Genomic DNA, 25,958 nt, shown 5'->3' on the forward strand with positions numbered 1-25,958 from the left:
GAATGGGAGTTTTTCGATATTTTAGCTGCTGTCATTGACCGGCCTTTAACGTGGTGGTTACAGAATAGAAGAGTGTTTCTACATGGAGGAGACAGGCTGGAGTATAAGTGCATTTTTGGTTTACGTGATTGTATAGAATAGCTAACAGCAACATTGCCCTCATTCCCTTTAGCTGACAATTTGAGTTTTGCCAGTAAGTTATGGTAGTACTTTATTAAAACTCATAACAAACTGGCCTGCCATAGTTCTTGCTTGCTCTAGCCAACTCATTTATTCTGTTAGTGCTCTAAAATCCTATTTTAGAATTTCGTTTCCATTTCCTTCACAAAAGGGAGGCCCACAGTGCTGTGTATTGAATTGCTTTTACAACAGAATCGGCACGCTAACACTTCTTTTACCAGTGAGATTTTCTGAATTTGTGTAGGTTCTTGGACAACTGAGCAGTTTAGCTCATTGCATCATTTTGCTCCGAACTCTTAAATTGCTGTTGGATGTCCTATTCTTCCAGATCCTTTACCTGCCTGTTCAGCACTGTCTTTCTAAATTAGATATCCAAGCAATAGCTCAGGACATTGTAGAACTAGTTTGAATCAATTCCACGTTAAACTTGAACATATTTTTTCAGGTAAAACATTCAGTATTGATGAAACATTTTCCAAGGATGAAGAATGTCCTCCAACCATCAGAAAACTGTTCTAATGGTAGAATGTGAATTAATCAGAGTATTAATTAGAATAATTAATCAGAGCTAGTCCAGTTTCTTAGATCTTGTTTCCCCTTTGTCTAAAATACGAAATTGAAAAAAGCTGCAGTCGCTTTTCCTATAAGCCAGGTTAGTTTTTTAACTGGTGTGACCTTCTTACTCAATTTTTGTGGCTTCTTGTGCCTCTTGTAAAGTGTGCTTCAACAGCTCCCAACTGTTATACATGTTTTTCTGTTTAAATGTTTCTTTTCCCAACAGAATTACCTCATTATTATTTTCAGCTTTGAGAGCTTGACTTTCTAAATCAAAACTGTTATTGCTTGTGTACTTCCTTTATGGTAATGTATGTTAGTGGTTTGGTGTCCCTCCTATATGTGCACAAATATGTAAGTACATATTTAAAACAAAAAACCCAAACCAAAACAAAAGCAGGTCCATCTCAGGTTAAGCTTAGTTCTGTGCTCTTTGAAAGTAACGTAGTAGGAGCAGGAACTTTACTTGCTACTGCGAGGCCACAGCAAGTCTTGTTTCCCGTTTTGTTTCTTGGCAGAGCTTGCCTCTGGGAAATTGCTAGAGCAGGTTGGACAATTAACTTGTAGCTGTCTGTGTAAATGAATATGTTGGAGAGAGAAAAAAAAGTTTGGTTCTTTTTTGGTGAGACACTGGTGTACCTGAGTGTGCATCATCCAGCCATGCTGGAGGATGGTGTGTCAGTCGGGACATGCTTTGGACAGAGCTTCCAATGGACACATGATGATTTTTACCTTGTTTCTTCCAAGGCGGCCAACATTTTCTGTCTGATAGAGATATCTGTGAGGAAAAAAACAATAAAACAAAGCAGCATCAAAATTCTAGTGTTCTGACAGTGTCTGCATTTAGTGTGCATTTATGGCCTGACCATCACAGGTTCTCAGCGTTAGATTTTATGTATTCAGTACCTCTGGAAATCAGACTGTTAATATTGACATACGCCCGGGAGCCAGTGAGGGCAGAGCGAAAAACAATAAAGCTCTGATTAGCATTCAGAGGTGACCTGGCTGGGCAATGGGAGTTTGTCCCTCCAGCAATCAAGGAAGAATAAGGATTAGCTTGACTGCTGAAGGAGTTTGAGGTCATGTTTTAAAAAAAGCACCAAAACCCACTACCTGTGCTTAAATTAAAGAGAACAGCAAGAAAAAATCCCCAAAGAATATGAGTAGCTACTAAAAAATCCTGAATACAGGCATGTATGTCATTCCCTGCCCCCCATTTTTCTGGAAGAATCAAACGCTCTGTTTAGGCAATGGGTTTCAGTTTTTGAAAATATTTTCCTAGTGCCATTCTAGAAAATGAGTTCGTTGGCATATTGTTATGTGGGGCTTGTTCTGCTAAAGCATTGTAATGCCGTCTGTTTCTCAAGCTGATTTGGCTTTTACAGCTCAAATATTATATCCTACTTTTAGAACATATGGTAGCTCCTTTCAGGAGACATACAGAGAGATGCATCTGATTTCCAGAAACACATCGTTGCCTTTGAGTGAAAGACAGCAAGTGCTTTTCATCTTGATTTTCCTGTTCTTACTGTTCTATCTAGACTTTCTTTTTCACCCCCTGCCCTGCTTCTGCTGCCTCCCGTAAGCCTTCCCTGCAGCCCACTAAAGGAAAGACTTGCTGGCAGCTTTGAGTCTAAGCAAAAGAAAAGAAACAATGCTCCCTTATCCAGGTTGCTTCATGCAGCACAGTTTTATAGAGTAGGTGTCAGTGACAAATGCTGTTATGTGGCTCCCATGCAGACTGTGCTTTCCTGATAATGTATTACCGGAAGATTGGGTTGCTCACGTAGCCCAGTCTGTGTTCATTGATGGAAAGGCTTAGTGGAGACAGGGCGTGAGCCACTCAGCCTGAATCTTTCAGAGCTGCTCATGGAAAGAGGCTGCATCCCATGCCACTCTCTTACAATGATTTCATTCTGCATTCACTTCGGATGTGTAGGAGGTTTTTTCTTTTCTTTCTTGCTTTTTTTCTTTTTAAAATAAAAGCCTACGTGTCAACATCAACGATTCTTGCCACCAATGACTGCTTCATACTCCTTATTGCTCTTCCTTGTTGGAACACGTAGTGCAAAAAGCCCCAACACAGCAGTGTCTTTGTGTGCAAGACAAAATGCCTTCCTCGGAGGAATGTCTGCTTCCCTAAGTTCACCTCTGGGTCTGGCTTTCTGTAAAGTTTTGCAGAGCTGATGCTTTGCTCTGAGTGCTTGGTTTAAGGTCACCACCAAGAGGAAGCATTTATGGACGTGGCTTTAATGTTACCGCTTGATTGTCAGCCAGTTAACCTAAGCCTCTAGTTCAACACTGATCTGGCCACACAACTGTCTAACATATTTAGCATGATGCTAATACAGATTTCATTAAAAATAAATCTAGAGGATGTTGCACTACTTTGTTCTTTGCACATCTACCTCCCCAAGCTTTCCTGTGAAAACCTTACAGTGTGTGTGGCTATTAGTAAGTGTTATAGTTTATCTTGGCGATTTTTCATTGTAGTAGGAAAATAATCTGCATTTGTGATCTCTGCATGTCCCTTCTCTCATCTTGGCTCACCTTGCTCTCTGCTGCTGTTCCCAAAGATCACCTGAGCATCTGGTTTCCCTCCTTGTTCTGTGTTCGTGGATTCTTCAAAGTGAATAAGAAACCACAAAGCTAAGGCAAAAGCTCGCAGCATTTCTTGAAAATAACATGAGGAAAGAAGACTCCTATGAGTCAATAGCAGAGTAGTAGTGGTTCCTCTCCAGCTGTTAGTTAGTTGGGTTCATGATTAACTATGCTATAGGCAAGCAGCACCCTAGCTGGCTCTGCATCTGCCAGCACCCATATGGATGGAGTAAAGCCATGTTTCTGAAGCTCTGTGCCTGACCAGATCAAATGCATTTAGAGGTATCTATGGCCAACAGTTGTTAATGCCCCTGATCTTTCTTTTCCCTCTTCTATTCATCATATGTTCTTGTTGCTTGAGCTGCATGCTTTCAGTTACCTGTATTTTTGCCTCACATTAGATTTTTCCCTCCTTCTAGACCTTACCGGGGCAGGTACTGTTGCCACTTTCTCTGGAGAAATGTCATCTTCTATTCAGTGTCATGGTGCTGTAGGCTCTGTATGGACACAAAAGGTATCAAATGCTTTAAGAAGAGAAGAGCAAAAAAAGTCCTCATATCTTCCTCATGCCTTTACTTTAAGGTAGGACCCCTCTGCATGGAAACATGCTGCAGCCTGCTGCAAAGCTGTGCCAAAAATCAACAGAATCACGTTTTTCCTTCATGTGGGCACAGCTTCAGCAACCCCCAGCAGTTGGTGTCACTCACCAACGCTGTGGACAACTTGACCTGCTCAGACACAGAAGGGATCCAGGACTGTAGATGTAGTTAAACAATGCTCTTAAAAAAAAAACCAACAAACTCAAACCTTGGCATTTTGAGGAAGAAAATAATAAAATAGTTTCTTCTTGAGGTAGAAAGATCTGATTTCTACCACTAGTCATGCAGTCGCTCTTGGATGACTGAACTATGCCTTTGAATCTTCACAAAAAGAGAGCCTGAATTGATAAGTGTTTTAATATTGTAGTGGCTTAAAGCTTCAGGATGTATTTGCTTGCAGTGATGCTGTGAGACTCTTACTTTCTCCACTTTTTCTTGTTCTTTGGGAGCATTTCAGTGTTAGCCAGACCTATAGTACATCCTGATGTCAAACATGATAGTATTCGATAGCTTTCCTGCAGGGACCGTCCATGACGGACCATGCTCCCCTTCCTGGCATGCCGTTTTGGCTGCATGGCCTCCCTCTCTCCTGGGTCAGGGGTGTCCTGGGCTGCAAGGATGTCAGAAGGGTGAAGGAAGGTTTCTTCTCCAGGAGCTTCAAGAAATTCAAGGCTGAAACTCGAGGACACCAGAAGCTTGAAAAAGACCAAAGGGGAAGGAAGGCTTCTCTTTTCTTCTGCAGTTGCTGACATTGCTGATCTGAATTCAACTAGGGGCAACAGAAATGTAGTTGTCACAAATGTTCAAAATTTTCAGGCCTGGTATATAAAGGATAATACTTTTGCTTTTCAACCTCCAAGCTTGAGTTCTGTGGGGTTTTTTTGCACTTCTCAGTTGAAAGACTATTTGTTTAAATTTACATTAGAAATATGAATCACTATTAATGCACAGAAAATAAGGTGGAGCACCCTGTGAATACAGTAGATTAGGTTAGTTGCTCGTAGAATAGTTTCACCGAGGATTTATGATCTGTTAAGTGCATTTCTGTAGCAGCAAATGCTGAATTACCACTTCAGTGCTGGTTCATTCACCCATGCAGATTGAGAGCGATACCAAAAGGTACTGTGCCAAGAAAGTTCTTGCCTGCTCCTGATTCTGAACACGACCTGAAAGTTTTGAGCGAATACATCTCTTTCAGATTCACAACTTACACCTAAAATAATATTTTAAGAAGTTCTGTTAGTAATAAAGTAACAAGTGTTATTCATTCTCCAGACAGGAATTACTAGCTGCACTGAAGTGTTCTCTGCTGATTCAGCAGCTAGGCGGCTGCTGAAGTCTTAACCATGCTCCATCAAAGTTGAGTTTTATTGCTGTGTAGGTAGTTCATCTTTTATTGCTGTGTAGGTAGTTCATCCTATAACTTTGTGCAATTCTTTATAGCATAACCCTCCAGCTTATCATAATTTCCTTCCACTGGAAGAATTTTGCAATGGATGTGGCTTTGTTGTTCTGAGAGGGTTTTAAAGCATAAAAATTGGAAAGTATTTTATGTTTTACTTCAGGAAGGTAGGTAAAGGATGGGCTGTCATTTTGCTTTGGTTGTGGTATGGATCTGTTAGAATAACAGAAACATCTAGGCTCTGATCTGAGCGGTGCATCTATTTGAAGTCTGGCTATAGCAGACTGGTATGAGTTAAAGTAATATACTGACTGGGACTAGATGTAGCATTTCCAACAAATAGCCAGTTTGTACGCTCAGAGCAGTAGCTTTTGTCAACAGAGACCCTCCAAATTGGTATGGAAGCAACCGTTGACAATGACAGACAAGGCTATTGAAGCATTTATGGGGGACATCCAAACATCTGGACTTTATGGGGCTGGTTTGTACCCAGCAATAAAAGTTGGTGTTTTTTGTTTGTTTTTAATAGAGGAAAAAAGAGAAGAAATTTGAATCAAATCAGGTGTCTGCTGAGCCATGTTAATAGTTAAGCTGAACTCCTATGGTGATGTTTGAATATCTTTTTAGCACACTGAACCATAAAAGGTTTTTAAGTTTACTTGTACTAGGAAAATGTAGTAGCAATTAATTTACCAACTTGTTGAGGGTGAACAAGGTGCCTTGATTTCATGGGCGGCTGGAAGATAAAACATGCTTAGATTATATTGAATTTAAGAAGCCACATGAATACTTAAGGCTTTTAAACTGGATGGTTTTGATCTGTGATTTTATTTGAACTCTCGCTAACCATGATGAATGTTTTCTCTCTTACTCTATATCCTTGTGTCCTTGACCTCATGTGAGACATGAAGTAACAAAAGTAGATATTGGGCTTTATTTGTTTATTTACTTAGTAGTTAAAACAAGAAAGCAAACAAAACCATGATGTATTTTACCTCTTCTCCCCAGCACCCCCTTGACAAATGGCTGTTGGAACACTGTTAAACTGTGACCTTAAAGCCACAGGCGTAATGAAACTGTTATCTGGCAGATGTGACAGATTCATCTTACATAAATCACTCTCTTTTGTCACTGCTGGCATATGGCCAATGAATCTTCTAATTATTGAATGGCTTTTATAGCCCCATTATTTATAATCACTTTTGGACAGCAGCTGGAAGACAAGGATGGGACAGAATGAAATGATATAGCACAAACTATTATCATTTGTATAACAACTACTGGGATTAGGAATATTTGATGATGATGTGGTACCAGCGCAGTCTTGTTAGATGATAAAAATCCACCCAGCCTTCATTTTTTTCTTCTAAGATGGGCTGCTGCCTACTGGACCATGCCATGAAAATTATTATATTAATTGACCAAAAATAGAATATAAATCTCTCCAGACATTAACAAAATATATGTGTGAGTATCAGGGCCACCTTTACGTAAGAACTTGAGGAAAACCCATTACAAGCATTAGTAAGACACAGTGGTGATGCCATGGCACTACTATTGTGCCAAACGCTCTATGGAAAAGTTTTAAGAAGTGTCTCCTGCTTGCCAGGAGCCCTGTCTATGTCCCTCTTTTTAGTAAAAATTTAAAAACAGATTCAGAAGTTGTCTTTAGTTACCTTATTAATATTTTAAGATTTATTTAAAAAAAAAACAAACCCACAAACCTAGGTTGTTTTCATAAGGAAGATGATGGGTTTAAAACTAGCTTAAGGTAAGACAATTTATAATTAAGGAGAACTACTTTGGCTCTAATTATGGATGAATTTGTGTTGAGTCGGCTAGGTAGAGCAGCAGCCTTGGAGAAAGGAGCACAACTGAAGTCACCCAGCCTTTAAGGCCAGTCAACTAACACTGCAAGTCTGCTCACCACTTCAAAGAATGTGAGCTGCAGGTTCTCTGCTTGAGCCTCTAAACAGTGGGGGTTTGTTCGTTTTGTTTGGTTGGTTGGTTGTTTTTGTGGTTTTTTTGCTTGGTTTTTTTTTTTTTTTGTGTGTGTGTGTGTTTGGTTTTTTTTTTTCCTTATCTGCAGTTTTGCATTTTGTAGCACAGAAATAAAACCCTGCCAACCATGATAACTTATTAATGTGTTTTAAATACCTTCAGATAGAGATCTTCAGATGAAAGACAGTATGTTATAATCAGGGGTTTATTCTGAAAATCCAACATGTGCAATCTTTGTGTCTTTAAAAAATTGAACCCTTCCCTCTTGATGTAGACATCAGGACAGCAAGGGAGAGTCTTAATCCAGATGACTCTGTTGCACTTTGATCCCTTTAGTGAGGCCTCTAACCATTCATTGCTTCATGGCCCTGTTGTTTTGAAATGGTCTTTGTCCACCCACAGAGAATCCCTCTGCTAAAGCCCCCTTTAAATGGAGATCCTGACACAAGAAGGGGGATTCTGCTACAATTCAGGAATGGAAAATGGAGTTTTCCAATTCAGGTGCTATCAGTCACTGTGAATGTAGCAATTGGTAGCCTTCCCAAAGAAGGGTAACGAAAAAATATATACTAGTGTAAACCTGCTTATAGGAGTGTAATATAGGTCAGAGCCCACTGTGTCCCGGGCCTGACCCTGACCCGTCTTCACACAGAGCATCTGTAGGCTCTGTCAGAGTATAGCTATTTATCAGGATTATCTGTGACCACCTCAAAACATAAATGGGATAAAACAGCTGCAGTAATTAATATAAACATAAACTATAAAATGATAGTTTCCAAATGCATAAAACATGAGTTCAAACTGTATCTTCAGAATATACATATTGCACAGTTCTGACATAGACTGTTTACCAGCTGGCAGGATGGTGCTGTCAGCCCTGTGATGTTCACGCTCAGCTTTTTCTTGGAAAAATTCAGATTTTGCTTGGTCATTTATGCAGTCTGCTTTCCTTATTGGAAGCTCATATGTCAGTAAGGGTAGAAGCTTGCAGCCCCCCAGGTCTGCGCCGCTGCTTGCTGGTGGTAGTGCTCTGGAAGGGATGAATGTTCGTATGCAGCAAAGACAGCATCAGATGATCTGGTATGCAGCTTTCTTCCCTGCAGAAACTGGAAATTGTAGCAATAAGAGTCAGAGCGTAATTCAAAGCATAGTTTCTCTAGTGACTTTAATATTAGGTAACTGTTGGAGGACAAATATGTGACAGAGGATTGAGGGTTTGAAAGAAGTGTGTTTAGAAACAGTCAATATTTTTCATTACACACAAAAATATCTAGGTTACATATTTATTGCCACAAAATTGACAAGCACAGTTTGTTTCTTAGAAAACTGTAATTTTTTTTTCTGAGACATGGTCTGTTTCCCCCTTGGCGTTCGTTTTTGCCACTAAAATAATGTCGCTATGATGTAATGGTTTGGGACAACAACTGATGTACTCTAAAACACAGTATGATAATTAAGAATAATTCAGAAAACCAGCCATTCAGTGCGTTGCCCTTTGTTTCATTCAAAGGTAAAGAAAAAAATTCAGATACTCAGAGGAAACATCTCAGATTTGGAGTAGTACAATGGGGAGAGAAGCAGTGGAAAGTTGGTTCTCTGACTATCTCCACATAAAGAAAGGCACTGTTTTTGTTCAGTGGGGAAAAAAATGAGGACGGGTACTGCTGCAACAACAAAACCCGATCTTGGAACATGTTTTACTTCTGAAACTTTAAAATAGGAATTTTTGTGAGTTTAGTCAGGAAGAATTTCAGAATTTCTTTTTGCATTTTTAAATTTCTAATCTTCTAAAACTACATGTATCAGCCTAATTCTGATTACAGAAGTAACAAGGTGATTTTTCTGTGTGCAATTAAATGCATTTGCAACCTATCCTGGCCACTAGGAAGGAAGAGCTAAGCACTGGCTTATAAGACCTGTATCCTCTGCTTTGGAAAACGCTGTTCCTGGCTTACATCTTTTGTTCGTCTGCTGTTATCACTGTAGGATCTCTTTACATGCTTTTAGCAGAGAAGAAAAGAGAGGATCTCAAAAGAGTAAACATAAGATCCAGTCTCCTTGAGAGCAGAGGAGTATTTTGAAAGGTGGTGATATACTTCTGGTTAACACAGCTCATCTCTAAGGAAACTGGAGCCAGGTATTTTCTTGAGCACAATTTATGCATGGAATTAGACTTTACAAAGTAAGGACTTTTGCATAAAATCAGGTGTTTCTGGGCACCTGCCCTTCATCCAGCCTGGTAGTGGTTGGTGTATGGACAGAAGCCATCAGAGGGCGAGACTTGTTTTCAGAGGAAGCGTGCACAAGCACGGGATGCTCCTGGGGATCGGAATGAATTTTACTGCTACAATTTGCACACAGGAGGTTGCTGAAATGTCACTGGCATATCTTTCAGATTCTCAAGAATTGCAAGTACTTACATTTCACGCTCAAAAAGAATTTATCAGAGTTTACAAACTTGCATCTGGCACTAGAATCTACTATATAATGCCAGTATCAAGCATGTGGCCTCTCAAGTCTGAGGAGATTTTTGGAAAAGATAATCGGAGTGGATCAAGACAATTCAAATGGCAAAGGATCCAGCATGTTCCGGGGTGAATCCTTTTGGCAGCTTTCTACATGGTGTTAGTTGCTGTGTTAGCTGATTTTCTTCTTCCATGCTCTGGAGTGAGTTGCATGGGGTGAGCCTCCTTTTGTCCACAGTTGAGGTCTCAGCAGCTGCTCAGCTGAGATTGTCAGGGCTGCGAGAAGCCCTTATTTCCATCCAGACTTTTCTGGAACTTAGCAACAAAAATGTGGGTTAGCAAGCGTTTGTGTTTGGTTTTTTTGGTTGGGTTTTTTGTTTTTTTTAAATTTCTCTTTTCTTTTTTCCTTTCCATTTAAAATAAATGTAATACAAATGAGCACCACTGTGAGCTCCCTGAGGGGACAGTCAGGTGAGTGTAAGTCTTCCAGTAGCCCCTGTTTCTGCAACTGCCATCTTGGCTAGTGCATCAGTGACTCAGCTGGGAAATCCCAGCTACTGCATAAAGCAAATAACCAAACTTTCCAGCGGGGGTTGTAATAGACTGAGATGCTAGACGGAATGGGCACAGAGGGAAGCTAAAAGCAGATATCATCAGTAAATTGCATATTTTCTGTGGTCAAACAAGCCCTAGCTCAGCAGACACCTCTAGACATTATTGTGGCATAAATCATTGAATCATGAATCACACAGTATTTCAGGAGAAAGCTGACGTTATATGATACATGCAGTTCAGTGTATTAATTTCTTCACTGGAATAAGCCCTTGCATTATGTCCAAACTGTTCATCATATTTTTTCTTTTTGCAATGAGAAACCACCTTGTCTTACTATCTCTTATGGAAAGAAAAATACGGACTGTTTAGTTAAAAGATAAAGGAATATTTTATTATTTCAGCAGATGCTCTTTTTTTGTGTCCAGCCTCCCTCTGGAGTAAAACAATGTGGTATGAAATCAAACATCTGAAGTTTGGAAGGTCACCTCTGAAACTGGAAAACTGTAGCCCACAGGTCTACGAAGCCCTCCAAGTGCCTTCTATGTGGGAAACCATTTTTATGGTGTAATAACCAGAGACCAGTTGTCAGAAAATGGTTGATAATCTGCTCTTGGAGTTGAGGGGTGTTGGTGGGGTGACTCAGAACAGTGTGATGAGCCAGTTTTATCTGCCTTAATTTTGGTTTTGTTGTTTGAGCCATTTCTGTAATGGAGCATCTTGGTCTTTAAAATTTTTCCTTCTTTTGCTAGCTGGGCTTGCTGCCTAAGCCTTCCTTTCCTCAATAAGAAATTTAATCCTTTTTTTTTAAAAAAAAAAAAAAAAAAAAAGCTGTCTGGAGAGCCTAAATACAAATCACCTATTTGTTTTTTAGAATTTGACTTATTATTTCCAACTAAGTTTTCCTGGTTTTAAACTAACATTTCTGTTAAGATGTTGCAGGGGTGCATTAGGCAGATAGGCTGTTCCTGCCAATGGCCATTTAATGGTCTACACTCTTTTTCTCATTTGACTGGTACCACTGCTGCCTCCCAGACCCACTGTCCAACTGCACTCCATTGCCGTATTATTATTCTTGATTTTTTCTGCAGTGATTCCTAGAGGCTCCAGACAGGAACCTGTGACTGTGATGCTATGTTCAGTGTGAACAAGTATTGAGATGAACTCTGCATTACATATTCCCAATCCAAAATATCATAATGCAAATTATAAAAGACCGTAGAACCAGCTGCAGTGGTTCAGCCCCAGGTTCATGTAGCCCAGCATTCTGGCTCCAGCTGTGGTCATAAAATAAGATGCCTAGCAAAGGAAAGGAAAAGAACAAGCTATTTGATATTCCCCCGCTCCTTTTCCCAGATCTCCCAGCCACCAGCAATTCATTTTCAGCTCAAGGGACTTCCTACAACCTCTTTTGCAACCTCCAATGAGTCTGTCTTCCAAGTGCGTTTCCAGCCTCCCCTTGAAGCTCCTCAGTGAGCTTGTTGCACCCACAGTGCTCCTCAGCAAGGAGATCTGCCACAGCCTGTGCCAACTACTGCCACTGTTACGTGGTTTTGAACCAAGCTCCCATTAGCTTTTGTTGGCATCTCCTAGTCCTGGTGTTGGGAGAGGCAGGGAGCAGCCAGTCCCCCCTACCCTCTGGGCATGTTGGAGGCCCATGACTGCAACAGGCTGCAGCATCCCAGCCCGCTCTCTTGGTCCTTGTGTGGCAACTGCTTCAGACTTGGATCATCCTGCTTGCATTTCTCTGAAGCTTTTCCAGTGTTTTTTTTCTTTTCTTTTTTAGGACAGAAGAGTTTCTGCCCCTGTTCTTTGTATGGTCTTGTGGGGTTGTTTTTGCTCATCAGTCAAATTAATGTCACTGTTATTCCAGATTTGGAAAGATTTCATTTCTGGGAAGAGACTTCATTAAGTTGCTGCAGTTCATATATTCTGCTCCAAGAAAGGATTTGGTGTACAGCAACTGGCAATGTTAATGAGCATTAACAACTGTGTTTCTTTTTCTGTGTTTTTGTTTGTTTGTTTTGTTTTTAACTCATTTATCGTTATTCTCGCAGACTTCTGAAAGTGTTCAAAACTGAATGGGGAAATAAACAGATTTAAGTGAAAAGTGTTGGGTATTATTCTGTTGTGTTTAAGGACTTCAGGTACTCTTAACTCCTTCAACCAATTCTTTCCTAACTTCTGTGTGCTGGGGTAGATACTAGTGCAAAGTATAGCACTTGTTTGATTTTGTGCCATGTTCAGCTGTATTAGTACCCCTAACGGGAGCAGCCTTCTGTCTGTCTGCCCAGCTCACCCTCCAGTGAGTTGCAAAAGCAATACTCTACCTTTATTATTTTTCCTCTTTTTCACATCATCTGTCTTTCTCCATTTGCTCAGACAAATAAGTGATAAAGGGGAATGATGATCTGTTTAACACCACAGGAAGAAAGATGCATTATGAGACAAGAGAGACCTCTTGTTTACAGCAAGTTATTTTTGGTAATTAGCCATTTGTAGAGGAAGATGAGCCTCCGCTCATAAAGTCAGCGTGCCATAATTTAGGGGACTCTGAACGGAAGTCTAACGTTCGCCTGAATTGGAAATGTTAATTGTGTGCATTTGGAAATATATAAATAGCTGTTTTTTCTTTGCAGGAAGCAGGCTGAACAAAGACCTGAGACATTATCTCAACCAGAGGTTTCAGAAAGGATCGCCGGATCACGATCTACAGCAGACTATTAGAGATAACCTTTATCGCCATGCTGTGCCTTGTAAGTAACAAAACATTGACCTGGTGGATTAAATTTAGTAGAATTTCATACTTATTTTTTTGAGGCAACGTTCATGTGTGGCGTGCACGGCTCCAGGCGAGACTCAGTTTTCAGCTTGGGCGTGACAGCAGATAAGGTTCAGGCAGGGTTGGAAAAGAAACCAATTCATCCTCAAATTCTGCTTTTTTAATGACCTTTTTGGAACAGTTGATGGTTTGATGCAGGCCTGTGATGCTTACTGTGAAGAAAAAAAACCCTAAAAAGCAGCCGTGACGTGAGTACTTACCTTAGAAACAGTCTTCATTAAGATTGTTATGGTGAATGTTCCTTTATTGGTTTGAAACCTATGAATAAAAAACCTGCTTTCCTTTTTTTTTTCCGTAGCAGAACTTCATGTCTGATGCTTATTTAACTTGTGAAATTGAACAGCATTTTATGGCTGGGTGCCACTGTAGCAGGCAACTGCCACTTTTGGAAGGTCATCCTCAATTCAAGTAGGAGATAAGCAGCAAGAGGTAGTGAAGCTGAGAAAGAAATGCTCTTTTTCACTCAGAAAAACAACCAGGAGGAAAACTGAGAATTTCAGAGAGTGTAATCTTTAGAAGTTCAGAATCTTTATTCAGACTGTCCTTGGCATTTCGGGAAGTTGTACAAAGAGTGAGGAATGATCCAGTTTCATTGCACCTCTGGCATTCCCCAGCTGCCAGGAGAGGCTATTCTAAAGCAAAGGTTTTTCTGCTTGAGCTTTGATGATCTTTAGGGATAATGGTGTGCCTTTCAGATCAGGCTGGAATAAGGACTGGTAAACATCTTAGTTACAGCATACTGAGATGAGCAGCAAAATATTTCGAAGTTTTCTGTCTTAACAGGAAGCAGAGGTTGTTTATCCTGGTAGACTTATAAATATTGAATAATGATGTTGCCACTCAAAAATCAGTATTTGCCAACAAATATCACGTTATGGTACATAGAGTAATAGCCATTTTCAATCTAACTGTTGGATGCAGGAGAACTGTGTAGGACCACAGTTAAAATTGTGTGGTAACACTGACAAATGTTGATTCTTCAAATGGTAGATGCTCTATATCACCCTTGAGTTTATTCTCAGTTTATCAGTGGAAAGCATGGACCAACTTATGTTTAAAGTGCTATGCATGGACATAAAGAACACATATGGATTATTATTTTTATTGAACACTTCCATTTTCCATTTTGTCAACATAAAATATGATTCGTTTTCAATCACCTAACTTGCCAGGCGGCAGGTTTTTAAAGCATAGTGAGAAGAGTGCCTTCTAGGAGCGCACGTGCAATGTTAGGCTTGGGAGATGCAGTGTCGTGATGCTAACTAACATCCTTCTGCCCATGTGTTACATTCCAATTTCTAAAGCAGCAAATAAAGCAAATGAGCCTAAGTTCTGTGGAAGCATTTTGTGTGTTACTGAGGTTACATTTTGAAATGCTTTCAATTGATTCTTTTCTCTGATTTATTGAGCTTGATGGTGAGCTAAACTGCTTGGACTTGCTAAAGACTTTTGATATAAAATTAAGAGCAGTGAAAGTGATTCCTGCCTGTTAGAAATAGCTGGGGGAGATATGGGTTGTCGATGTATTAATAAGGACATCAGTACTTATGTTCCGTTTATGAAACAAATGGAAAATCTGAGAAGTGGAGTTAGTTATTGTGTGTACCCATACATTCTGAGTTGTAAAGCACATACCATTTAATTTTTTTCTTCATGTACTGAGGGGATGGTATTAGCGGTAGCTTGTAAGAATGGTGCTAATATTCATATATGAATTTGAATGAGACTGACGCACGCATGGTGGGTTGGGATGCTGTACAGGTCTGAATATTAATCTAGCTGTACACTCATATTTTTATTTCTTGGTACATGTGACCAGTAAATCCGGAGCCCTGGACCAATCTCTAGTGCTAATGGATTATGAAGTCTTGTATTGTATTTTTAAAATGGAATTCCCTGCTGATTACATGGTGAACACGAACAAGAACACAAGGTCGCTTGGACTGAGCGTGCTTGGCCTGACAGCTGCTTTTTGTTGTACTGATATAGGGCTAAATGAAGTGATAATTGGTAAATGCAAAATGAAGAAAGGAGAGGTTAACCAGTTCTTCCCCAGAAATTCTAGTAATAATCCCATGTGGTTCAGCTCTGACTGATTTGGTACACGTGGTGAGAAAACCCAGAGGGCTTCTGTTTTCCACACAGCCACGTGCTGGTTGCATGCTTGGCTGACTTGGGAACTGCGTGAATACATGGCTATAGCTTTCGTAGAAGATAGAGGTCAAGCAAAGGGGAGGAAAGATGCAGAGAGTTTGACTTGACCTCGTTATTTCATATGACAATGACGCATTGCTCGAGAATCATATAGACTTTTACTTTAGGAGAGTTGACTAAGAGCTTGCTTTATTTTCTGGTGAATAATCGAGGGTACAAGAGTGGGGTGATGTCAGCTCCCAAAGGGGATATGAACATTGCCTAAATGGGTGACACAGGCGGTTTTCTGAGAGATCAGAGGACTTCATCCCTAACTAAACATGAGAGCTGTCATAAAGAAATGAGACCTTGAAATGGACCCAAAAGCGAACTATTATGGAAAGAAGTAGATGAACTACATGGTTATTTTTGCAAGCTGAGGTCTTCCCCTGCTCCTCAGTGACCTCTGAACCTCCAGCATGCTTCCTCCGAATCTTTGTACCCTCAGCTCCCTTCTCCCCATTGAGCTGATTGTTTTCTGCAAAGATCTGTAGTAAACAACAGCTGTGACAAGCTTCCAGGTGGTTTCCAAGTTTGGTTGTCGTGCCATCACGAGTGCTTTGCTGTTACTATCACACCAAACCCACGGGTTTATTTACAGGCCCAAAGCATTCTCCTCTGTAATTTACAACTTCAGCATCCTAATCTAGGACCGAGTCAGAGTAAGGAAGAGAGGCAGGACACCTTATTTATCTGTTTGGATGGTGCATAAGTGCTAATGAAGCCATGCATTTACAATGTGCAAATATTGGAAAGAGTTATTGCAACTCAGCCACTGAACTAGCTTTTATTTGAGCTGCACCAACTCAGTTATTTCCTTTACTTTCTTCCTGCCACTCTCATTTCACTGTTAACTTCACATGCTGGGTCAGAGACTTTTTTTAGAGTATTTTTGTCTTCTGCTTAAGAAAAATCAGGACCTTAAACTTGAACAAAGTTATTCTCCTTGTGTGTTCAGATAATTAACTATTCTAATTCCTCACATGTAGGATCCACTGTCAAAATTAGAAAAAAAACTCAAATTGATCATCCAGATTAGTAGGATGTTGGTCCAGTCTCAAGCTATCCCCTCTGCCTCGTTTTGTTTTGAAGCACCACATTTTTCCTGTTTTCTCATGTGCCTAATGAAGATCACCAGAAATAATGCTCTATTTGTGGGCTAGTTAATGGCTCCATTGAGCTTGGAGTAGACTGTGAATTGGCAACAATTGCATGATTACTGATTGGCCATAACTGTACCAGAAGTGCTTTGACTGATGCAGAGGCTTTGCCCACAGTTTATTTCTAGTGTGGGTTTAATTTATTCCAGCTTAATTTTGCCAGCCTAAGCTCTTAAGAGCAAAAGGGCAGGTTTACCAACTGTGTGGGGCATCTTGCTGGGGCACACTGTGGCATGTCTGAGCGCACCTGTGCTAACAGAAGTTGATGTGACTTGCATTACATCTGATCTGGGGAAAGGCTGAGGGTCCATGATGTAGAGTGTGTTGACATCTCAGCATCAGGTTTCGCAGAGCGTTTCTTAGGAGCAGAACTCCCCCAAACAGGATTGGTATATGTGAAGATTTACCTAGTGGAAAACGTGATTAGTTGGAAGTACGTGTAAGAATATATCCATTAAATAGGTGTTTCCAAGTAGCCTTACCTTGGTATATTTGTGTAATAGTGTTAATTGAGAAAGATGTGCGATAGCAACTTACTGTAACGTTATAGTGCAGCAGTGTGTCTAAACCACTGGTCACAGAAGGCTGAACAGACAGGATTATCTTCCTTATTTTGAAATGATGGTAGAGGGCATCTGTTTAAAGTAAACAAGCAGTACCGGCCATTTGTCCTAGTTGCTTATTCTCAGCAACCTGACAGCAGTTTTCTTTTCACAGTGTATCGAGAAGAATCAGAGAGATGATATTATTTCCATAAAAGCTTATCTCAGCATGTGTTTTTTTTTTTTTTTCCTCTGAGCACATTTACTTGATTTTCCACTGTTTAAGTCCTGTGTGACATGCAGAGGCAGCTATTATGGCTCTGGCATCTGGTATTTGCACCTTGACTTGCTGAAACAGTGTACCTGCTGCAGACGTGACTGAAGTAACAGAGGTACCCTCCCCATTCACGTATATTCTGCATTTGTCTCATTTTGGTACTTTGCAGTTCCTTTCTTAGCCAGGCTGTAGTCTTACGAAGCAAAACTCTGCAAAGTGCAAGGTCTTCTTGATGGTAGATGAAACAGGGACAATGTAATGGCTAGCCTAAGTTAAGTCTTAGATATCAGCCTAGACACTCTGTGGCAATCTTTTTTTTTTTTTCTTCCTCTTCTTCCCAAAATTGCCTTTTAAAACCTCAGGAGGTCATCATTCAACAGTTGATTCACTTTCCCAAAACAAGTACATGCCCTGGGATTAATTGGCTGAAGATGTTAACGTTAGAGATTTACCACTTTCATTTCTGCTGTCTGTTCTCTCACCTTCCTGGAGTTTTGATCTGTTCCTCTGTCTTCAATTACAGAACAGTAGCTCCAACTACTGTGGTTAGTCTTATAGGGGAGCATGAGGCAAAATGGAAAGAAATGGATAAAAATCAATAGTGTAGGTGTCGAGTGATCTGTAAGGAGGCTTAGAAAAAAGCAGCACCCAGGCCCCTGGCTGGCCTGAGCTCTCTCACATTTCAGTGGGAAATCTGAGAATAAATTTCTTTATTCCAAGCGATCTACTGGTGCGAAGGAAAAGTCTCCTTTCTGAGAAAACCAATAATATTGGACAAGGAAAGTTCACAGTATTTATAGGACAGACTTTAGTAAGTGGATGTAGAAGAGCACACTGAACCTTATTATCTGGATTAAATGTTTTCATGGATAATCGAACTACCAAAATGTAGTTTAGTTGCTCCAGGAGTCGGATAAGCTGCTACATGCATAACCACCATCCTTTTCTGCAGCTAATGGAGGACTAGAGAGACTAAATGGGCCGGGGTGTGATGAAACTGCTGTCAAACATTCAGACTTAGGTGATTTCCCAGGATAGCTTTTAAAGTCCTGGAGCACTGGGTTCCCCATAAGTATTTCTGAACTTCAAAATGAATTGATAGAAGGGATATGCAAACCAGCTTACAGAAGGTTCTTTTCTTTAGAATATTGAGTATAATAGTGTATCAGTATACTGGGAAGAAATTGTTGAAGTGAAGCAGAAAGACCTTTATGTTAGAAATGCATGTGTTTTTACATGTGGGGATATTTGAGTCACAATTTGGAAGTTATTTTTAGTTACTAATTTTTATTAAGGATAAACAGAATCACTGACAGTGCACATTATTTTTCTTCACAGGCAATAAATCATCAGTTTATGTACACAAATGCTCTTTGAATTCTCAAAAGCTTTCCAGACCTGCAACCGCATTTATTATCCAAGTACCTTTTGTTGCAGTTCCCTTCCTAGAAGTGTAATTCTGCTTTTGTAATGAGAAAAAGTTGCAGTGTCCATGAAATATTCATTTGAAGGCCCACACTGATAAGGTGATGAACAGCAGACTGATCTTTTTTCTAACAGACAAAAAATAATTAATTGCTTTACAAGACTTATGTTAGGAAAAAGTTTTAAATATTTTTAAAATAGTGTCCTTATCACTAGGCTGCAACATACAGGTATGAGCAGTTTGTAAAAATAATTTCTCTCAAGAAAATTTGCTTGCGAGTTAATCTAACACTGAAAAATATGAGACATATTTTCCATGCCAGCTAAAGTACACACATATACTTTTTCCTGTATTTTCAGCAGGGACTGTATCCTGAGTACAACCAGTGGGTTTAGAAAATCCTTGTAGCTGTGTTCCAGGGAGTGCAGAATTGTAGCAGAGTCCCCTGCTGTTTTCAGGGATACAGTTATTTCACATATTAGTGAACCAGATGTGATTGCACTTTGAGAGAGAAAAATGCCCTGTTTTGAGCAACAGGGCCAATATTTCTGTAGTTTAGTTCCTTTCTATACACAGTCATTTCAGTTTAATCTAAGAGACTTCAGACCTTTTTTTCCATCTGGTCTGTCCTTGCAGATCAATAGTGCATTTTGTGCCAGTGGGTTTGTAGTTGTTTTTTGTTGTTGTTTGTGTTTTTGTTGGTGGTGTTTTTATTTTGAGGCTTCTTGTTTTGTTTTTGGTTTGGGTTTTTTTACACTTGGAAATAAAAGCACTTATGATGGCAAATATTGCTCCATCTGCTTACTCATTTGTGAGGAATAGCTTTTCTGTTTTTCACTGTACACCCAGTTGAAATGGCATGAGGCACCAGAGAACAGTACAAAGCGGAAAAGCTCAGCCTTACAGGCTCTCTGATGCCACTTGCCAAAGGAGATTTGGGTAAGAAGTGTGGGAAGAGATTACATGGCTAGTTTTCTTTGTTTTCTTTGTTAGCCCCCAGTGTACTTAATTTTGCATTTTTTCATTGCTGTTGCTTTGTACTACGGTAAAGCATCTGCAAGTGGGTATTTAGGTAGTGCAAACAACGTCTGTGCATATGCCTTAAAACGTAAATGTTCCTAAGGTTGTGTGTCTCTTGGAAAGCAGAGGGCAAATAAGAGCTGAGAGCAGGTATTGCTCTTTGGAGGTTGAAGGGCTGGAGATTAATTACCCCACATTATTTACTTCAAAACTGGCTCTGTCCTGCCATAGTTTTTCATATGATGTCCCAGAGTCCTGATTAGATCTTTTGTGATGGCTGCAGTGTCTCAGCTTTTGATTTCATCGAGGCAGTTTGATTTCTTTTCAACTACCACCACGTCTCTCTCCATTTACAGCGTATTGGTTATGCTACAAGCCAAGAGAATGAGTGTTTCAGTCAAAAGGAAGAGTTTAAAATAAGGAAAAATTAAACGTGTAGCCATTCTTTAACCCATTCTTCCGCTCACATTTGTGTTTCATGTTTAACTCCCTCTAGAAAGCACCTGTTGCTCTGTATAGGTATGTTTGTGCCTGAATGTGTTGATTTGCGTGATGGTTTCACGGTTGGAAAAGTCCTGGCTTCTTTTGTCAGAGATGTCATTACTTAAATAGGAAACCTGAAAATTCTATTTGCATTATATTATTCTGGTCCAGCGCAGTACCTGCAAGGTAGCGTGGGCAAAAACAGTGGCATGGCGGAGGAGGAAATGGCTGTGTGATTCCCAGTCACATATATTGCTACCACGGCAGTCTCTGACCCCAGGAGGGCAATGGCAGATGCAAGCCATCAGGAGATGGTTTGATGGGGATGCAGACTTGCTACATTTCGTCTTCAAACAATTATCCTTTTTTTCAACATTACCATGTTTCTTCACATAAAGCGTGCTGTATTTGTCCCCTAAATCCTTTCTCTTTATTTCAGCAGAGAGGAGATTAGCCGTGTAATCATTTATAAAGCTGTTTAGATTCTGCTAGCCGGTTTTCTTTGGGGAGAGTCATACCCAGTACCTTTGCTAGGAATAACTCTGTAAATTAATCTTCATTGATTTCCTTCTCCCCCACCCCCAGTGAATAAGAAGGTAGAAGAAATAGAATAAATATTTCTAGTTCTGCCCCTATTGAAGGTGAAATAAATCTTTTCTAATAGTCATAAAGGTCTAGATGTATCCTTGTTTTATAATGTCCTCTTGAATAATTTGAGCTTTGAGCTATGAAGTCAAGATACCTGGGTCATTGCCAGAACAGATTTGTTTAAGGGGGACGCTAGTTCCCTGAATTCCTTTTAAAGGGCTTTGTAACGTCCCAGGCTGCTCTTAATTAGTGATTTAAGAGGGAATACATCTGTTTCACGGAGGATTGTGAAAATTATTATTTAAATGGAAATGTTTAATAAATGGCTCTTTGAAAGGCTAATGTATCTTCAAAATGAGATGTGTATCACAGAGTAATCGGGTGAATAGTGATCTAGCAGTTCTACTTGATGTTCTTCTCCATCTTCAGGTCCAAAAAGACCCTGCAAAGACCCTTGGAAGTGTCACCTGCCATGGAATTATATTTCATACTTCACCATTCATTCACTACCTGCACTTTTTCTTTAAAATTCAGGTTTAACGCTTCACTTACCAAGGGAAAAAACAGTAGATAAATGTTGATGCTGGTAAAAGGAGGTCTGTAGGAAGAATCAGAGTATTTCTTATTAGATAAATAGATGGTACTTCATTCTTATCTCAGACCATTATGGCAACTCAAATACTGCCGCTAAAGTATGGGGTTTTCTACCAAATTTAAAGCTACTTAATGGGAGATTGTCATGTGCTAAAAAACGTGCAGGTAATCTTTGCTGTATTAGAAATTTGAACTGGCGTCCCTCAGAACTGATGGGCTGGGGCAGGTGGTGGGAGAAGGAGGAACTCCAGGTTAAGAAGCTGCTGCTTTTAGGAAACTCTTCATTGAATATATGAGGAGATGGATATTTATAAGTGCAGCATTACCATCTCCTACTGTTCACAGTTCTTGAATTAATAACCAAAATCTTGAAAGTGGATATTTTGACTCTTCAGAAACCTGGTAGTTTCTGAGCCCTTACTGACACCTTTCATGTTTTTCCAGGGTGTGGCTTTTTTGGTGTTTTGCTTTGTTCAGAGAGGCCTAATACATGAGAGCTGAAAATGTATTTGAATAGGGAGGTTATTTTCAGCTCTCCTAAATCCAGGTATGTAAGGTTTTGAGAAAATCAGTAGGTGTTGCAAGACGTGCAAGAGAGCTGAGGAGAACCCAACAGGACGCTAAATGGCAGCGCAGAAGTAGGAAGGCTGGACCTGACAATGGGGCAGAGCTGGATCCAATCCTTTCAGGAATGTAAACATCCCATAATGTTCATAAATATCTTTCCCATTTTTGCATTCCCATAATTTTAAATATATAGTTTGCCATCTCACTTAGCCTTCTGCAATCCTCTGCAAAACACCCGGTGTTTTTTAGAAGGGAATGGCTGATGAGATGCGATAGTGCTGCTCCTGTGTAACTAACCACACTTGAGAATCACATTGACGGACATTCTGTAAATTGCCCACATTATAGAACATTGATGATGCCATTAAAATGGTAAATTTAATACTATAGTACTATTAGATTTCTCCTTCATTAACTCTGATCTGACAAACAATCTCCAGCATATTTTTAAGGTAATAGTCGCCTTAAAATCACTACTGCCTCTCTCTATCTGGCATTTCAAGCTCTATGGATTTATTGTTCTTCTGTCATCTAATCTGTACTTACTGCTTTATTTTTTCTTTGAACTTGCTTGCAAGCAGACCCTTCCTTAGAGGGCCCTGGGCATGCAGTTACCACTTCACAGCAAGCATAAAGTCACCCTAAATTCCATTCCTGGGATTTAGAACAAAATCAGTCTCAGAGAATAAGGTTAACCCAGTGTTCAGGTAAGCATGATGCAGACCTCCAGAGGTGTTTTAGTACAAGGCACTTTGTAAGGGTTGGTAGAGGGTAATACTGGTAGCAGTGTTTGGGTTCTTGGCCTTTGCAAAGAGGTATCAGAGCAGCCTCTTTAAAATCTTGCTGGAGATGTAGGTGGTGAAAAGGGGACCACGCGGGTGCAGGGGCTGTGATGGGTGCTGGGCACAGCCTTGCCAGGCAGAGCAGCCCTGCCACAGCGTGCCTGGAAGCTGGAAAAGCTGAAGAAACTTTTTTTGGTTGTGTCTGTCCAGCAGAGACAGTTTCTGCTCCCAAACGTTAATCCTCAAGCAGCAAAACCATGAGCCGCAGCTTAACAAAGTAACCTTAGCTTCTCAGGACTGGCAGGGAGGCTTCCATGGAGGTATCACTTGCCTCCTTGTTTTCTTAAGTGAGTCATGGTTTAATTAGAGCGCTGTCTCGAGGAGGAAGGTGGTTGTTATACATCACCTATCACAATGTAAAAGTGGAAAGCGATGCTGAAACGCTGACCCTTAATCTGAAGTGCACCATCTGTGTTTTATTTCCACATCTTGCTGAGTTTACAGTTATTTGAATTCACAGTTTGTTCCCCATTTGCTGTTCCCACATGGTAAGTGAATTGGATCCAAAATGTACTGATGAAAGATTGAGAAGACTGTTGGAGAAGTTTGTTCCTACCTACAAGAGTGCTCTATCTCACACTTCTTCCACCCTGTGAGTTAAATCCCAGCTGTAAAGTCTTGTCTCAAGATGGTCTTCTTTCATGGTGGGAAGTTGGGGTTACTGTAAGGACAAAGACTCCTTTCCCCATCCTGAAATGATTTATGGTTTGCCTTTGACTGTCTGCTCAAGAAAAGGTAGAGAGTTCTCTCACATCTGACAAAGTATTTGCTTTACTCTTCCTGTAAATTTTTGTGGATACTTATCTGGAGGTGCTTGGCATTGGAGCACCACTTGTGTTCAATATTTTTCTTTGTTAGTATGAGCCAAAGTGTTTGATGCCAAAATGAGACTGGGTATAATATCATGAAAGGTGATATAATTATGATTGTAACAGTTTTCATGGTGCAACTTTGAATTACTCTGATTTTAGAATGGGCAAGCATTTAAAAACAGGTTGAATTTCATGTATTCTCCTTTGTTTCTATTTTTTTTTTCTACTGACAGCAACCATTTTCTTAAAACATAAGTAACTATAAAAAAAGATATAAAATTTAAACATGTCATATTTCAAAAGCAAGCCATCAAAATGCTGAAGGCTGTATAAACTTAAATACCTTCTTTGGCTTTTGCTGTAGACCACACAAGCTCTGAGAAATTGATTACTCTGGTGCTCGAAGGGACTTTCATGATAGGGAAACAGAGGTTTGCATTGAATTTCTTTCTTTGTGTGTGGGACTTTTTTTTTTTGGAAAGAGAAAAAGCCTTTAAACCCCAGATTAAAAATAAGTCATTTCATTGTTTCCTTTTTCTCCCCTTCTAAATCTTATGAAAGAGTTTTCATAAATGATTGGGGAGCTGCATCTCTGAATAAATATAAAGTCAAACGCTCCATTTCTTTTTTTAATAAAGAGGCTTTTTTTCTGGAATGTCCCATTTAGGTGCTACCTCACTGGAGTATCATCTGGTGAGAGAGTTTGCAGACAAGAAGAATAGGGATGAAGAATTAAGTTATTTATTTTCATATCATGGTTTTCAAATGTACTGTAGCCAGTACTCTAAACCCATCATTATCACAGGCTTTGGACTTCCTATGGGGTCTGTGAGCTGACTGGACACATACCCAAAAAACAGCCTAAGACTCAATGAGGCTGTTGTTGAAAGAACCAGGAAGGTGAATCCTGAGCAGAGGATTTTTATCTTTTCTTTTTAAACAAGAGGCACATAATGGGCCAGCGCCTTGGGCCAGATGGTGTTTTCATTAAAATATTTATGTCCTGTAAAATTAAGACTGTTTATATATTTATCATCAGGCCATTCTCCTGTTCGTGTGTGGCTATTTCTCTTTTAAAGGTAATATAAGGCTTGCTACCTCTTGGTGACATTTTGCCCCTACCCAGTTCAAACACTTATGGGGATTGGGTACTTCAGCAAGAGCAGTCACTGTATTTGCGCTCTTGGGTTTGGTAGTGGAACACAGAGATGATGTTTTTTCCTTACGTTGCCTGGACCTCACATACATACACGTGGTGTAAACTTGTGAGCTCTTGCCTGTGTCCACACCTGTATCGAGCTGCTTTGCAAGCGATGGCTGTTAGCTGGTGTGGTTCAAAATACCTGGTTGTTAGAGCAGCAGCGGAGGGTGCTGCCCCCGCCATGCCTGCACCCCGGTCTGTGGGAGCAGGTGACCAGGGGTGGCCCCGCAGCACACTGTGCCCACCCCACCAGGTCCTCGGGGTCTGCACTTCCCTGCCTGCTTCAGTGGAGCTGTGCAAGCCCCGGCGAAGCAGCCATTGAGCTGCGGGGGAGCAGATTTCCTTGCGCTGCTGGAGTCCCCTGGGACTTCAGTACTGCATCTAAGCAATCCTGTTCTGTGAGGTATGTGGAAAGCGTCCAAGACAGACACCTGCTGGCTCAGAAGCAGTCAAGTGCTTTTTCCTAAATATCTTTGCCCCCTGTTCTTGACATTTACTTTTAAAAAGATACAGGCATGTGTTGGCTGTAAAAGAAAGGGAAAAAAAAGTCATTGCTACTGTCTCTGAAATTCCCTGCAGGTTTAAAAGGAAGATGACAGTTGGTACTTTAAGAGAAACTCAAAGCCCTTGGGACAAGCACAGCAGAAAACAGAAAGATGCTCTGTATTCTGTTCGATTGCTTGCAAAAACGAGTGCTGTATCTCCTATGGAGAGACAGAGCTAGAAATACATATTCACATAGTTCTCCCATTCTCGTGCCTTGCAAACTAGGACAATACCATTTTGCACTTCCCTGGGCAGATTCTCAAACAGCAGCTCAGTGAAGGTGATAGATAAATAAAAAGGGTGAGGGAGAAAGGAGAGAGGGGAGGAAAAAATCTGCCTCGTGGTATTTCAGATCTCCAGCATACACAGGTGCTTTTTAATCCCTCTGGCCTACATATTCCACAGCCCCTAGGAATAGAGGAGTCGTGATGTAATGCTCTTTTCCTCACACTCCCAGCTTAAATACAGATGGAAATTGTTGTCATGTGTTAGAAATGTCACCAATAATAT

General features: G+C 40.3%; 1 protein-coding gene across 33 annotated transcripts in view; it reads left to right on the top strand.

The window, feature by feature from the left end:
* MAGI1 (membrane associated guanylate kinase, WW and PDZ domain containing 1) overlaps nucleotides 1-25,958 on the top strand; it is a 359,200-nt gene that overhangs the window by 171,629 nt on the left and 161,613 nt on the right. For all 33 annotated transcript variants that reach the window (XM_075095718.1, XM_075095720.1, XM_075095721.1 and 30 more), the window contains exon 2: nucleotides 12,995-13,111. In XM_075095718.1, coding sequence (XP_074951819.1) covers nucleotides 12,995-13,111 — 117 coding nt within the window. The remainder of the gene's footprint in view (nucleotides 1-12,994; nucleotides 13,112-25,958) is intronic.

Source organism: Phalacrocorax aristotelis, chromosome 6 (assembly GCF_949628215.1).
Source record: "Phalacrocorax aristotelis chromosome 6, bGulAri2.1, whole genome shotgun sequence".
NCBI classification, from domain to species: domain Eukaryota; kingdom Metazoa; phylum Chordata; class Aves; order Suliformes; family Phalacrocoracidae; genus Phalacrocorax; species Phalacrocorax aristotelis.